The 17,311-nt window shown below is 39.8% G+C and overlaps 1 protein-coding gene across 1 annotated transcript; it reads right to left on the bottom strand.

Moving 5' to 3' along the window:
* Nucleotides 1–1,220: 1,220 nt before the first annotated feature.
* On the bottom strand, nucleotides 1,221–17,273 carry LOC139954574 (ATP-binding cassette sub-family D member 2-like). Its single transcript, XM_071954439.1, has 11 exons — nucleotides 17,202–17,273; nucleotides 14,661–15,845; nucleotides 13,726–13,909; nucleotides 13,126–13,247; nucleotides 11,538–11,694; nucleotides 11,232–11,329; nucleotides 10,522–10,667; nucleotides 8,232–8,377; nucleotides 7,329–7,413; nucleotides 5,080–5,205; nucleotides 1,221–3,732 (listed from the first exon to the last, which is right to left on the bottom strand). Exons 2-11 carry the CDS (start codon nucleotides 15,627–15,629, stop codon nucleotides 3,462–3,464), a joined length of 2,304 nt encoding a protein of 767 aa, XP_071810540.1. The 5' UTR covers nucleotides 15,630–15,845; nucleotides 17,202–17,273; the 3' UTR covers nucleotides 1,221–3,461.
* Nucleotides 17,274–17,311: the final 38 nt, after the last annotated feature.

Genomic DNA, 17,311 nt, shown 5'->3' with positions numbered 1-17,311 from the left:
CCATTTTTACACCGTACATCATATCCGTATACGTCATGTATGTAGCCGGCCGCCCGGCCGCCCGGCCGCCCATCGTATATCGCAATCGTATCGTCCGTACAACATGGACATAATTATGTACAGTACATGACGTCCTATGTACACACACACACACGCACAAACAACACACGAGTTTTATAATGACTTGCATTGGCCAATCAGAGCAGGATGAAGTCACCGAAGAAGGTGTGATGTTATGAGTGAAGGCTGTGATTGGTCAAAAGTATGAACTAAGGGTGGAGCAGCAGTCGTACGGTGATTTTATTGCGGGCGGGGCTAGCCCTTTACATGGCCCAATTTCATAAAGTCTGTAAGCACAGAAACTTGATTAGCACAGAAAAATTACCAGCTAAAATTACATTTAGTTTGCATTGATGCAACTGGTGCCCCACTCATTTTTTGCTTAGCAAAAAGAAATGCTAGACAGCTTTATTAAATTGGATCGACACAGGGCAAATTTCATAAAGCCAGTAAGCACAAAAACTTTCTATAAGCAAATAAAAGTAATGATTAACAGAAACAGGTTACCAGCCAAAATTACATTAAGTTTCCATTGGTGGAACTCCGCCCACTCATTTTTTGCTTAGCAAAGAAATTTGTTAGGCAGTATTTTCTGCTTAACAGCTTTATGAAATTGGGCCAAGGACTCTTCCCCTGTGCTGTATTGTAGTTCAGGGCTAGGGGCGAGATATACAATTTGCAAACTTTGTGTGAATATCAATGCCTTGAAAATGTGTGCTCACTGCCAATGCCATTAATATTATTTCTTGTTGTGTGAGTATGATTTGGCAAGACACGTTACCAAAAGGTCAAATTCAGGCAAATTTCAATTGCAAACAGAACCTAAAATCAAATTTTTAACAATAATACAATTTATGGAATTAATATATAAAACAATCTTTGAATATGAGCCCTGACTCCAACATGTGCACACTTTTGGTGATGTCATCAGCTATAAACATAATTGCCATTTAACGTGACCCCGTTGAAGAGACACAATGATCATAGTGGGAGATTCAAAGGGCAGACTTCACCCATCATGTGCCATTTACCTCTGATCCCAATCACCCTGCGTTTGAAATGACGGTAGGCCTACCCTTCAAAAGGGAAGAATAATTACATTCCCTCTTTAAGCAGAAATCAAGACCACAAGTTAACAAAAACAGTTTTTGCAATTAACTATTTCACGTGATTTTATTCAATCTACTAAATCTTGTAAGACAAACTTGATATTCAATAAATATTCTTCAAAAATATTATTTTAACCAACAGATGAAACAAATTGTGTTTTCATCTGTTGTTTAAAAAACAAGCACACACTGATCATACTTTTGTTGCTCTCTTAGTTTTATAATTTAAATATTTTTTTAATGAAAACTGAACTGGATTTGGGTGGCACGGTTGGCTTGTGCGTAAGTGCTCGCCTCTAACCAAGGTGACCCCGGTTCGATTCCTGGCCAGGGCCATATTTGAGTTGAGTTGTGCATTGTTTCTCTGCTGTGCCACGAGGGTTTTCCAGACTATCCGGTTTTCCTCCCTCTGGAAAAATCAAACACTTTCGATCTTGGCTGTGCTCCTTGGTCATAATGAGTTGATGTGGCTGGCAGCCAATGGTGCCTTCCACGTCCTTAGCAATTCAGCTCTTAGCTGCGAGTAAGGATGATTAGCCCACCAAATAATTATTATAATTATTATTATCAGCTAAGAGTGCTCTCAACTTTTGTAGCAATCCTAATTGTGAATCACAATACCAAGCACTATATGCAATAATTGACACCTCATCTTAAGAGGAATCGCAGCGTACATGAATACTTTCTCAATTTCTTTTTATTAATTTCTAATCATTTTAGGCGAAATAATATTGCAGGATGCTGATTATCATTACCTTATATCAAGTAGGCTTTTGGATAGAAACTACACAAATTTAGTTTGGGGTCGGTCATTACCAACATATATGGTCATACTTTCAGTGGATAATCTGTACAAATTTATCCTTGGGCTTGATATACTCTAGGTAAAATAATTAAGCCGCTCAGTTTAACAGTTGGATTTGATGTGCGACATGGTGATGAAACCAGATGACCTTGGGAAAGTTTTTTTTTTTTTTTTTTATATTGTTTTTCAATAACTTTAATGTTATAACAAACTATTTTTAATGCACATAATCTGGCATGGAATTTTTTTTTAAACTATCTAAACATTAATGCTGTATCTTTCATTTGTCATTCAGACTGGATAATATATAAAATATTTCAGATTTTGCACAGGCACAGTTTTGTTCGTGACACATCAATCACAGAACACTGTTTAATAATGACAAGCAAAACTGCACTCTTAGGTGTAAAAAAAAATGGAATACTGTCAAACATAAAACTTGTACATCACTCCTCCATAACAACAAATCTGTGCAGCTATTTTTTTATAAACATGTATTGCAGTAGTAATATTTTAGGCGCTACTAGTCTGACTAGTGACCATTAGTGGGAGATATATGGACGCTCCATATATGTAATACAACGGGTCTAAATTACGCATTACTAGTTTATAAGCACCGACACATCTGCTTTCATGACCGCATTGAAAGTCTAGTTCCCAATCTCTCAATTATTCTTGCACTGCACTACTTATTTGATTACCACTGACTCAACCTCGTTCCCAGGGGTGATCGATCTCACCGCGCCATTTTTTCCCCAGCATGCCTTGCTCGATCATAACCCCTGGAAGTGTAACTCCAAAATATCCAAATATGAGGGATATAACAATTAGTCCTGTGGTTGATCCGTTCTGTGTTGGGCTCTAGTCGCGCACACGCTGGATGCGCTGTGTGTAATAAAAGTCATAAACTTGCCTTGACGTTCAGTGTTGCGTGACTAAAACAGTGAAAACGTACATCTTTTTTACGCACGCGTTTCGGCGTTTAGAGCTTTTTGGAGACGCACAGCTTTTCAAATTTTGCGCAAATATGATAGCCAATCTAAGACACGGATCGGAGTTTCCCTCCCAGGGGTTAGAGACGTACACAGAGCTAGCCTGATACGGCGCGCTGCCCATGGTAGCGAGGTTGCCACTGACCAATCTAGAATGTCTGGTTCCAAACATCCTTTTACATCCAGAGCTATGGTACATGTACATAAAGGCTTAGAGTCAATTGACCCAATGCACTTTTCTTTCCTTTGTCCAGGGCAACAATTTTTCGCTCTGCATACCACAGAATTCTGCGCTACGATCACAATTCTTCGCTTACTGTGCAGCGCCAAATTGCTGTGTAAGCGAAGAATGCCTAGTAACATGGAGTACGCACATGCACATGTGCGTACTCCAGATTGTAAACAGATCCAGAAATTAGGCCCTGGTTTCTCAGGAAACAGATTTCCCCGAGAAACTTTGTTATACTTCTGTTTGAACTAAAATACTTTGGTCATCTACTGATCACTCTCTGTGCCAGTTATATCAGGTTCCTCATCCCCAGTTGAAGCGTCCGACTGCTCCGACATCTTTTGGGTCCGATGAACAGAATCCTCCCCAAGAATTTCGCAGAGTTCATCAAGTCTCTCCTGCATGCCAGGCACTCCAGCAAGCTGGGTCTCAAGACGCTGTTTCTCCTCGTTAAGAGACAACCGCTTGGTGATGTTGAGCTCATCAAGACGCCAACCTCCTTCCCCGTCAAATTGTAACAGGTGAGTGTGAAACTTCCTACAGGAACCAAGAATTTACTCATATAAAGTAAATTTAAGCATGATTAAATGGAGCTCCAAAAGGAGGAGGTTTTAGCATATTTTAAGAGGCTGTATCTCGGAAACGATATGGATATGGATTTTATTTTTGGTGTGTGTTCATTTTAGCCATAGTGGAACAGTTGGACAAAGTTTCATGTAAATCTGAGCTGATTTGACAACTGGTTAATTTCAACCCATAGGTTTGTACAGTAAATATTTGGGGGAGGGGGTGTCTGGCAGGCCTAATGCAGCAGAAAATTTGTCTGGCGGTTGATATTTTTTACTTAGTATCATGTTATTGACCATTTCCACTTGGTTTCAAGTGGTACCTACAATGTTTGATTCAGCCAATTATTTTGCCTCTTTGTAGGGGGTCCGTGCGCTACACGCAGCGGGGTGTCCTCGGCAGACATCCATATCTGACTATGTCAGGTTATCCACTAAATGTTCCTGTACTCAAATACTGGTACCTTGTTCCTTTAACCAAAGTGCTCTGGGCTGCCGCTCTATATTGATTGAAGTGCAAGCTTCAGACATGATGCCAAGTTTCCAGACTGTTCCTGTTATGGGGCCAGTAATAACTTGAAAGGCTTTTTGAATGTGTTCTTTCTCTGTGACATTTGATACGCTTACCATTAGCCATGTCTCGGATCAATGCACATTGGACAATATTATGATTTATTAAAGAAAAAATCTGGTACAATGTATTTTGCTCAGAGTTCTGGAAAAAAGTTTTGAGTCCTGTGCAGGCCCGTCCATGCAGCACCGCCCAGAGGGGTTATAACACTACTGATCACTATACTAGCCAAAACAACCCCATGGAGAGAACACAAAGAAGAAAGTTTCAGTTTTAGACTGGGTAGGAAAAACCCTGGGAATTATTCCAGGGAAAACCAAGTCAATCTGGTAGGAACTGAAACCCCAGTCTGCATAGTGCCCCAGTGGGATTCAAACCGGGGCTCAAGAGTTGGCTAGGAAATGTACCACCATCTACGGTGTAGTTGATCTCCTAATAAGCAGAACTCTTCCGTTGCAAATTTCAACTGACTAGAGCAGCACAATGTCTTTAAAACTGTGGCATTAAAATACCTTGTGTGTTGTGTAATGCACTTTAAAGAACCCAGTACAGTTATTATAAAAGAAAGGGTTTGACGCGGGTTTTCTGGCAGTCAACAGCAGCACGCTGTATGCTGTACTTCATGAATCTGTCTCTCGATTCATAAAAACTTCTTAACAAGTGTCTCTCTTTGTTCAAGAACCTTGGGCACCTAATTGGTGGATACACGGCTATAAGACTACATTATTATTATTTTATCAGACTTACCATAGTGATGGCCGGTGGGTGATGGTCAGCATAATGATTCCTGCATCTTTAGCTCGCTGGAAGATCTTGCCTTCAACATCAATACTCACTGCACTTGTGCACTCATCCAAAAGAGCAAATTTAGGCCTGGGGGTACAAACGGTATCAGCATTATTGCATATGACCCTCTTATAAAAACTGTTTGATTTCTCAATGAAGCACATTTTCTAACACAACGACACTCATATATTTGTCAACCATTACAAAATCTACTATTACCCAGAAGATTTCACTTTAATTCAAAATAATTAACAAGATATTCTGAAACCAGTCTTGCAACATCATGCCCACACAACATGTATGATGTCAGCAGGACACACTTTCAAAGGCATTGATAAATCACACAAAGTTTTCAATTTTTCTTTGTTTAACCCCTAATTGTCGACAAAATTTACCCAGACAGTTTGGGGAATTTCAACCTCATTTTATTGTACTGTCATTGGACAAAGTCTACCTTTCTCTTTCAAACCAATGTAAGCTTAACTATGGAGGGTGAACATGGACAAACTACGGCTTTATTAAAAAAAGGCCTTTGAGCTTTAGGCGTGAATGATTCATTGTGTGTGTGATCTTGTTTACTAAAAAGCTATTAAGCGAAGAGGTTGTGAGAGCACTGTCATCTATGTCGACTATGGTACTGAACTTTTAAACATGATGGAGCAATATACATGTGAGAACCCAGGGTTCTGACTCAAAGGTTCCAAAAAGTGTTTGGCATAAGACTTGCACAGTCTCTAAGAAGTCATTTTCCTTCAAACTAAACTAATAAATCCTGTGTGTAACATTTCATCAAAGCTTTATTACTTTTATAACTTTTTAGTGAGGCACTTAACCATAATTGCTACTCTTCACCAAGGTGTATAAATGGGAACCTGAGAGGCCTTAGACAGTATTGTAAATGGATTAAAACCTTTCGCTCCAAGTTAACCAGCTTGGGGTTGTATCCCCAGTAAGTTTATAAAAGTTACAAGAACAGTCTTAAAGGCAGTGGACACTATTGGTAATTACTCAAAATAATTATTAGCATAAAACCTTTCTTGGGGAGAGGTTGATGGTATAAAACATTGTGAGAAACGGCTCCCTCTGAAGTGCCATAGTTTTCGAGAATTTATTTTTCCACGAATTTGATTTCGAGACCTTAGATTTAGAACTTGAGGTCTTGAAATTACCCATCTAAACGCACACAACTTCGTGTGACAAGGTTTTTTCTTCTTACAATATTATCTCGCAACTTTGATTATCGATTGAGCTCAAATTTTCACAGGTTAGTTATTTTATGCTTATGTTGAGATACACCAACTGTGAAGGCTAGTCTTTGACAATTACCAATAGTGTCCACTGTCTTTAAAGCTAATATACAGGGACATTAGTTATGTAAAGAGCCTTGATCTACCATCCCGGCCATATCCGCACCAAGGTCCCCAGTGCCCTCTTTCAATGTTGGTTCTCATTGTACAGTTTGCAACATTGAGCGGGGAAAGGGTGACAGGGAATGTTTATTGTCAAGTTGCCAACGGGTGGCCCAAGCATTTTGGCCAGATGGTAGCTCATAGGATATGTGTGCTATATAATTATAATAATAAATAACATTTGTATAGCGCTTTTCACAGGGGTTTCAAAGTGCTTAAGCATTGTCTGAAAAGTGTTTTTAACCGAGTCCTGAATGAGCTGATTGAGGATGAGTCACGGATGTGAAGAGGGAGCTTGTTCCAGCAAGTTGGTGCAGCTACTGAGAACCAACTATTATAAGTAATACTATTATTTTAAAAACTGAATACATACTTTAATAGATGTTAAATTAGTTTTTAACGATTCCTGTAAGTGGCGGCTTTCCGCTGTTGGATGTCAATAAATAAAAAAATAAAAAAATAAAAAAATTTGCATCGGGGATAAAGAATATTAATTTTTGGTTTTTACCCATATACACCGATGTATGTAGCACTGTATACTCAGTACTTTCCCGAGTCCTGTGAAAAAAATCACAGGCATTTTTACTCGGGTGGGATTCGAACCCACGACCTTTGCAATTCCAGAGCAGTCTCATACCAACTAGACCACCGAGATTGCACGGTAGCTAGAGGCAGTTCGAATCCTATGTTTTAGCAGCGGGTACTGCAAACGATTTAATAGATGTTAAATTTGCATCGGGGATAAAGAATATTAATAATACTGTTGATAGTGACTGTTGATTAATAAAACTGAATACATACTGTTGATAGAAGAGTCTTGCCATTCCCATTCTCTGTTTTTCACCCCCTGAGAGGACATCCTTCCAATCTCTGGTGGCATCCCAACCTGAACATTAGCAAAGAATTAAAACTCTGTCAGGTTTAAATCATCAAATAAAAACTAATATTTCTGTCAAATTTTAATAGGTGACCATGCCCTCTCCGTGGATTTGTGCCTAGTCGCCTACTAAAAGGTCAATTACAGTAAGTTTGGGGCTACAAGGCAATGGGAAAGGATCAGGAACATGACAAGAGAAAATCACAATGTCGTAGACATTAACACTGAATTTGAATTCGGGCCAAAATACAGGAAATAAAAAGCCAGATTTTTTTTAGCAATTGAACCGTGGAGTACAGTGTATTGTTGTATAATTGGTTTGCGGTAACACTGTGCATATACCTCATTTGCTGTGTTGGTTATGTTCTTTTGAGAACTGATATTTGTATTTTTTTTAACAAACGACAAGTTCTAAAAAGAACATAATAACACAGAAAAGTGGGGCATACACATAGTGTTACCGCAAAGCAAATATACAGAAATACAAGTAGTTTTAAAGCCGGAGGTTATATGGGAAGAAACAATGATAGCCATAAGTGGTGTTTGAAGCAATGCATGGTGTAAATAATAGTAGCCTTGCGGGTACAACCGTGTGTAAAATCTCTTTTGATTGAGTGTTGGCTCTGAAAAGAGCCAGATTGGTCTTGACATTTCGAACAGTATATTCTGCTCGTCTTCAGGAGAAACGAGCAGAGTATACTGTTTGAACCGCTCTTTTCAGAGCCAACACTTCCTCAAAAGAGATTTAACACATGGTTGTACCCGCAAGTCTAATTCATATTTATATTTTTAGTTACACATAATGATAGTCATACAAGCCACCTTACCTCCTTCTCTACTGACAATCGGATACAGGTTAACAATGTCCAGGATTTTCTCTAATTCATTGTCTGTTATCCCCTTTCTCAACATGTCTTTGTGCCTGTCAGGGTAGATCACTTGGTCTCTCAGTGTGCCCAGCGACATATATGGTCTGTAAAACAAAACAAAAACTTAGGCTGTGTCCGAATGAGTCGCTATAGCTATTTCCACGTCAACATGCGTTGAAGTATATAGGTCGTGCTTAGAAACACACTTAACAACAGTCATAGCCGTAGCTGTAGCAGCCTATTTGAATACTATAAGTTATCACACAAGCGCGAGTGAAATATGGAAAAATAGCACTTCTGCGTCCCATATCCAACGAGGCCGTACAGTTTCACGTACATCAAGGCGCAAAGTTTATAATTTCAGAACATTATTTTGCGACGAAGCGCACAAAGTTTAGAACAGTCCACCCGCAGAACACTCGATTTAATAAGCCTCCTTTGTCATTTATCTGCGCGAGTAGGCGTGACTTTTCATGCGTGACCTCGGTTTGAATGCTAATTAGTACAAAGGGCTTCTGAAATTCAGTCTTTTTCGGCCTTTTCTGGAAAGTCTAAACCAAAATAATGTACCAGTAAATTGAGACAAAGAGCATATCTGTCGTTATGATACAAAAATTCGGTGCAACTCAATTTTTATATAGAGAAATTTGTATGTGAAAAATGGCTTCAAAAACAGAGAAAACAAGTCACAAAAACACAGCAAATTTTTCTGTTATGAACGTCGGCAACAGTACCCAATTAGTATGTATGGATAGATTACTTCATATTCTACCTCGAAATGTTTAAACCGAGACCGGATCGTTCCTAGTCTAGTCAGGATACAGCAATTTCCACCGTTAATCCAAATCTCACATTACGAAAAAGTCAACTATTAGACAGAATGGTTTTCTTGCACGGGTGATTGGCTGACTGATTCCTCATTCAGCCCATGGTATAGACGGGCTCTTTTGTTATTGACTTACTTAAGCTTGGTGGTCAAGGTACCATGCCAACGAAAAACAGCATGCTGCCCTATCAGTCGATGATGTCATCGTCGGCCAATCACCCGTGCAAGAAAACCATTCTGTCTAATAGTTGACTTTTTCGTAATGTGAGATTTGGATTGACGGTGGAAATCGCTGTATCCTGACTGGACTAGGAACGATCCGGTCTCGGTTTTAACATTTCCAGGTAGAATATGAAATAATCTATCCATACATACTAATTGGGGACTGTTGCCGACATTCATAACATGAAAATTTTCCGTGTTTTGTGACTTGTTTTCTGTTTTTGAAGCCATTTTTTACGTACAAATTTTTCTTTTTAAAATTTGAGTTGCACCGATTGTTTTTATACATAACGATAGATATGCTCTTCGTTTCAATTTACTGGTACATTATTTTGGTTGAGACTTTTCAGCAAAGGCTGAAAATGACCGAATTCCAGAAGCCCTTTTGACTAATTAGTATTCAAACCGAGGTCACACATGTAAAAAAACGCCGCATATCCCTGTAGATAAATAACAATGGGGATTAGTGTACTGCAGGTAGACTGAGAATGTAATTTTTGCACTGTCTGTATACGGATGACGCATTGACATTCACAATACGCACTGTGTAATAAAAACAGAGGAAGTAGGATATAAAACAGAGGAAGAGGTATATATGTTTTTATCCCCCTAGTAGTTCGAGCATCTGATTGGTGGATAAGCGTGCTGGAAGATAAAGCCTTATATTGTATACCACACACACAGCTAGATCCTTGCCATTTGACTGGAGGAGCAGACATCATATGTGAGGGACCTTTTCAATATAACAAATTGACCCACGCCCTGGCAAAACCCTAAATCTTTTGGCATTTACCATAAACAACCCTGCAAAGGTCAACAACTGACCCAAAGAATCGATTGAGATTTTCATTTCATGTTACAGAGCAATTTCTCTAGACTCTGATAGAAACATTGTTAATTTTCACAATCCAATAAATACCCATTCTCACTGTTAAAAATGGGGTAAAATTCCATATTTTGCCAGGGCCAGTCACAATGGATTTTTTTTGCAGGAAATACTAGAGCTCAATTACATACAGCTATTCAGCACTCAATATTGCTTAGCAGAAACATGTAACCAGCCAAAATAAAATGTGTTGACTGGTTTCCTGCAAATTTTCACTAAAGCAGGAAAAATTGGCTAAGAATCACTTAATACTTAACAGCTTTAAGAAAATGGACCCTGGTGCTTTTGTGTAAAAAATATGGAACAGTACAAACCTCTGTGGAATGAAGAGCATTTCTTTTGGGTTGGGCTTCACAAGTTGGCCGTTGTAAGCTGGCCACAGCCCACACAGGATCCTGAACAGGGAACTTTTACCGCAGCCATTGGGACCTGTTATTAGGAGGTGCATTCCCTCGGTCACCTGTAAACACATAGACAGATTTAAAACTTGTACTGTGATTAATACTTTATTATCGATTAAACTTAAGGATAGCATAAATTGTTTGATGAACAAATACATTTCAGTTCTCTTGTTTTCGAGAAACATATCATGGAATGACCACTCAAAATGTCCGCTCAAAATATGACATTTTGGAGAAGGCTGCATCTAAGAGCAAGTTCAAGTGCGCACTCAGTCAATTACTGACAAGCAACGTACAAAAGCAGTGACGCATTCACTCGAGAGACTCGTTTGGAAGTCTAGTCAACCATTGGTACCACGGTATGGTATTCAACACTCCATTGCCTTCTGCGATCTCGGTATAGTGTCACTGGTTCCCCTCTACTCTTTATACACGTTAGCATGGAATAGGTTATTGGGACCAGTGAAGAAACCATGGTCATGAGGCTAGTTCCAAATGGTGGACCACAGAAGTCAATCAATGGTCGACCAGACTGGGTTGGATCAAAACAGCCAATATTTAGTTAACCATGGTGCACACTCGTACTTGCTCAAAGTTTGGAGTCAAAGTCTGATAAAGCTCACCTTTAGTGACAGAGAGCTGACGACTACATCCCTGTTGGGGGTAATGATTGGCAAGTCCTTCGCAATAATCAGAGCCGAGTCTGTTTCTGTCACATCACCTGTGGAAAAATTACAAATATTTTTGCAAGTTTTGAATAGTTTCTAAACTTAACCCATATCTGCCTAACACAGGCATGATTGTTGGTTCTTGGAAAAAGGTAGGATAACATTTTCAAGCACAAGGGCTGACCTTGTTGTTCAAAAGGTGCAGGGTATGATAGAATTTTTAGGCTACTTAAGAGTGTCGCAGATGTTAAGACCACCTACCTGCAACCTCCAGTGGACCCTCAAGATGTGCCACACTCTTGGAGCCCTTACTTTCCCCTTTCACCACCCTGGCCCTTACATAGTGACCATTGCTGACATCTTCAAAGACGGTAAGTAACTCAGAAACACGAGATGTGTAACCAGCAAGTGCAGTTATCTGTTGGCAAAGTCAAAGGATTTTACGTCCAATCAACTTAATTTGTTTTATTTCATGCAAGGTCAACCTAAACAAGGCTAGAACAGCCACTCTTGATAAATGGTATCAAGAAAAAATTTACACGATGAAAAAACTCAGGGGAGCCGAAGGTAGGAATATATATTCCTCTTAAAACAGTTTAGCTTGTAGGCTAGGATGGAAGGAAACATGTACCAGGTAAGAGACTTAGTATAATGGAATAAAGCTTGTAGAAATGGAATGACTCTTTGTCTACATCTCGGCAACATACTGGGACACATGAGGGCAGCATATGTACTTGGTATTGTTTCATCGTCTACGCACAATGATTGGGGGCACAAACTCCGAGAATGATTGATTTACCCAGTAAATTTGTTCTCATCTAGCACCAACAAAAAGTCTCTCATTTGTCATTAACCATTAACAGCACTAACATATTGCAAGTATTATAGAAATATTACTTATTACTAATAATAATAACAATAATAATAATAATAATAATAATAATTTGGGGGGCTAATCATCTTTACTCGCAGCTAAGAGCTGAATTGCGAAGGATGCATCTACAACGTGTTCGAGAAGCAGGCATGCAAGGGCGCATTCAGCTGCCAGCCACATCAACCCATTATGACCACGGAGCACAGCCAAGATCAAAAGTGTTTGATTTTTTCCTGAGGGAGGAAAACTGGATAGTCTGGAAAACCCTCGTGGCACAGCAGCGAACCAACGCACAACTCAACTCACATATGGCCCCGACTGGGAATCGAACCGGGGTCACCTTGGTGAGAGACGAGCGCCTTACGCACAAGCCAACCGTGCCACTGAGGTGTCGAGCGGATAAGAGCACCGAATTCAAGCTCTGGTGATTCTGTTCAGCGGAGTGTGGGTTCGAATACCGGTCGGGACACTTGTGTCCCTGAGCAAGACACTTAACTATAATTGCTTCTCTCCACCCAGGGGTAAATGGTTACCTGTGAGGGCAGAGTTGGTTCTTGTGATTGATTAGCCTTGATTGCGCTACATATTTGGCGGTACAGGCTGTATAGCTGAGATGGTTTAAGGAATGATTTTAGGCCCAGTGACCAGGGGTAATAATGTTGAAGTGCCATGAGCGTCACTGCGTGATGGACCTGAGTGCTATATAAGAAGCCACTATTGTTATTATTATTATTATTATTATTATTCCATGATATCGCTTTTCATCCTGTACGGTTGATTTTGAAGTTCAAGGTTCTGCTTATAACTGCATGTAAGTAAGTAGTTTACAGGGCACCATAAGCGTAGAATTCTGTGGTAAGCAGAGTCATGAAATTGGACCCTGTTGTTCAATATATTTGCAAGTCATTCTGCTTCTTTGGTTGAATGCAACAAAAATGATAAATGATTATCCTAGCCTGGGACAAATCCACACACCTCTTTATAGGAAGACATCACTCTTTCCATGGCATCGGCCAGGCTCAGCAGTAAGCTCTTAGCTGTAATGAAGCTCTGGGTGCGCAGACTCACCGACTGACTCTCTGAAAATGGTTTTCCATCTGTGCAAATATACAGTAGATACCAATCACTATGAAAGAGTCACATTTTTTAAAAGTTCTAAGATTCGCTGACAATAATCTTACTAGAGACGGCAGTGTTTTAGAAACCTTTACACAATCTTAGCTCATGAAAAACTCAAAGTATTTAAATCTGCAGCCAATACTAGTTTTCTGCAATTGTACAAATACCAATTTTAACCAAAAGTAAAAGATTCCTTAAAACCCTGCAGTGAGGGTTGCCGCAGCACATGCTGATGACACACTTTCATTAATGTATTTTTCTTTTAAAACCACATTGTAACATTTAAGAATGGTCAGCTCATATGCCATGATATCCTAAGCTGGACCATTCCACATTTCCTAGAGGGGTGTCAGTCAACAGGGGTTAGTGGTTTGGTTAGAAAGGGGCAGGACAGGACTCTTCCAGCATCCTTTATGTACAAACTCGGTATTTCAATTGTCAGAAGTGGGGACTCACCTGGACCAACTGTAAGATTCTTAGCAGTGATAATGGGAATAGCGACCATGGCCAGACCATTTGCACTCCAGGTGTATTTGAGTAAGAACTGCTCCAGCATCACGTACCAGAGACGCTGGCGATATATCATACTCATCTGCTCCCTGAGGGAATCGTAACTGTGCTTCAACTGCTCATGCTCTACCTGTGAACATTAAAGGGTGTGCATATCATTGGTAATGAGTGAAAATATCCACAGATTTGCACAGAATGTGCACTGTAACATGGTTTAAAGATGGTCATGGAGGGCAACACCCTTTAAAATATGTGTGCTTGAAATGCATTCATTTTTTGAGAAATGAAAAAAAACACAATTGGTTTTGATCTTCCAAGTCTAAAACTCGAAAACAAGGTTTTTTTCAATTTGTTATGTGACTCCAGGGACCGATTCAACTTACCCTTTTACAGGTTTGTTACTTCATATGTTGGGTCACATCAAGGGTGGATACTGGTCTTTGACAATTACCAATGTGACACAAAGGCTTCAGGAAGCCCAAATTCATTTTGACTTGAGTAAATTTGTCTGTTAGACATTCCATGGAAGTAATTCTACCTTGATGGACATCCAAACCAAACAGTGTACTCATGCACTGTACATGTAGCGTCCACCATTATTTTGAAAAGGCTAATTGGTCTTGTTGCATTTTGCAGAAAAACCCATTTAGTACAGTTTCTGTACCTTTTGATTTGAACCCTTTTTCTATATATCTTCATTGCAGAGATGAAGAATTTACTGTCTGCCATTTGCATTTTGGAAAGGGCACTTCCAAGTGTATGGGGGTATATTTAAAGGGGCACCAATGCCAAGACCTGGGGCAACAGAGACCATGGCCTCTGTAGCCTTCATGTAATTCCAGCCCTATACAAACAAAACTTTGTCACTACATGTATCCTACCTCATGTCCCTCATAGAATGCGATCTCCTCTGCATTTGCAATGACTCTTGAGTGCACAAACCGCAAGTTGCCCTTCCTCTCTGCCTCCCCGGACACCAAGCGCCCAAACTTCGGTGACGCAGCCCGTAGGATCTTGGCCGTGGCGATGAAGGTCAGGCTGCCGATTAAGGTGGAGAAACTGGTTCCCGAGTTGTTCTTGGTCGCCAAACCTACCAAGGTGTAGCACATCAAGAGGATATCAAGTAAGGGCTTGCTGAGCTGAGAGTAGAGATGCGCGACTGATTCACAGAATGTGCTGACGTCCTCCGTCAGATTCTGATCTGGGTTAACAAGACGAGTGTCCATGTTACCAACCCGGTAGTAGGTCTGGTTCTTGAAGTACAACTTGTAGCAGTGAGTGACGAGTCGAGAACGGAAGGCTAGAGATAGATTACTCTCCAAGAATCGAATTGCACTGTTGACGAAAGTCGCAGGGACGGCAACGACCAGCCACTTCAGAATGTAGAAAAGGAACTGGATCATGTTCTTATTGACGATAGCCTTAACCATGTTACCCTCAAGATGGGCAACGTATATGGAGAGAAAGGTTCTACACACTAGAGTCATAGTGTGCAGTACGAGAAGTCCGCATTCTTTGGTAAATACTCCCGGCATGATTATCTTAATGAGTCGTATTAATCTGCGGTTGAATTCAGCATTGAGTGAATGTGACGACTGTTCCTTAGCAATCAAAGTATCCATAATGACAACGCTTCCTTTTTTGGCTTTGGTCCCCCCATGCTTGTCAATGGGTTTGGACATGAGCTCCTCCACAATGCTTCTTAATACTGAGGTTGCATATTGCACATGATCTTTGGCGCCATACGCCACAACAGCTGTGATAGCGACACCGGCTAGAATTTTTGGATGTTTAAAGTTTGAGGATTTTATGTTTCTAAAGGTTTCTTTGAGGTTCAAGAGGCGAGACATATTTGAGTCTTGATGGAAAATTTATCTAGTCCCTGTTTGAACAGAAAGTCCTTGGTACGTTGAGAATGAGTTCTACATGCTTTAAACAGCCAAAACAGTTCTCCTGCTCAAAAAAGTGAAATCTGTTTATTTCAGATGCTCAATTACAATGCAGTGCGAATGTTGATTTCTGTCCACTCCCAAGAAATGCATCTGAAGTCTGTGACAACATTGGACCTTCATAAAAAAAGAAAATAGACAAATTGTTTTGTCAATACCGTTCTGTCCCAACTAAATAATCGTCCCGAATATAGATATAATCTAACCTCCTTGTTATGTTATCCCAACTATAATTGAGACCAGTCCCAACTTTAGTGGTAAAGTTGGGAATCCCCATAGAGCTGTTCCGAACAGGATTAGGATACTGTGATCCAAGGAAGCATGGATTGCTGTACTGTCACAGAGGCTGCTGCAATGCTGGGTCAATGATGGAAGCAATCATTTCAAACATGAGTCCAATCATGGAGGTGGTCCAATCCACTTCTAGGGGCTAAAAGTAGGCCTAAATATTTAATTGTAACAGAAAAAAAAACATAGCAAAATCATAGGCATATATTCTTACAAAAAGTATGCAAAACGGATTAGTTACGGGGTTGGTAGAAGTAGGCATATATACGTATTAACAACAGACATTGCTATTATTACATGAAAAAGTTGTTTGTAATGTATCAAATACATGTTATTATTATGGAAAATAAAACACGGAAATACACAAACATTTGAAAAGACACTATAAAATAGGTATAAACAAGTTTGCGGTTGATTCAAACTGAAGAATTGGTGGCCTGGGGTGCGTTCCACTCGCGCAAACGTTGCCAACAGTTGCGCACGTTCGCCAACAATTTCAAGTGGAACGAGTTGTTCGCTGCCACCGTTGGCGAACGTTGGCAACTTTAGGCGAACATACTTCGGAGGTGTTGGCAAGTGGTTTTTAAAATGGCGGACAAGCATACGGTATTATTTCTTTGTCAAAAACATATTACATTGTATTTTCGGTGGATGATAATGCAGATTTGGAATAACAAAGTTAATTAGTTGATGTAATGATGTCAAAAAGAAGACTATTGCAGCAAAAACAAAGTAAGGAATAAAATGAGGTACGTTGGAGTAGTATAGGACTTCTTTAAATGGGAGAAATTTGCAATCAAACTACCACGCGTTTTGCGACCTTTGAAAACTTAGCGTTTTAGACATGTATCGAAGGTGGGCTGTAATAATGGCGACAGTGATGAGACCGATGTTAAAAGCGGAGCCATTAACAGCTCAACAAGGTGGGCTAAGAGTAATCCTACGACTCTCTATTTATTTTCTATCTACGACGTCTTCAATAACGTACATAACATACATGACTAATCACATGACTGACATAAACCATGCATCCGCCGTGTCGTGTGTGAACTGTACTCTCTCTACTAATTTCTTCTTTATATCATGAAAACTGTTCTACTATTCCTACCATATACTCACCCTTTACATAACAAGAATGCATCCAACACCAAAATTTAGTGATGTTTTGTTAAATTCTACACTTACCGATAATAACAGGGGTTCAATGTCTTGATTGTTGTGATTCCTCCCTCTTTGATCTCTATCTCTTCAGTAAACAGCGCCCTCATTGTCTGAAATAAACACGTTTTACATAT

The sequence above is a fragment of the Asterias amurensis genome, chromosome 2 (assembly GCF_032118995.1).
Source record: "Asterias amurensis chromosome 2, ASM3211899v1".
NCBI classification, from domain to species: Eukaryota; Metazoa; Echinodermata; class Asteroidea; order Forcipulatida; family Asteriidae; genus Asterias; species Asterias amurensis.
This window is presented reverse-complemented; position numbering and strand designations above follow the sequence as displayed.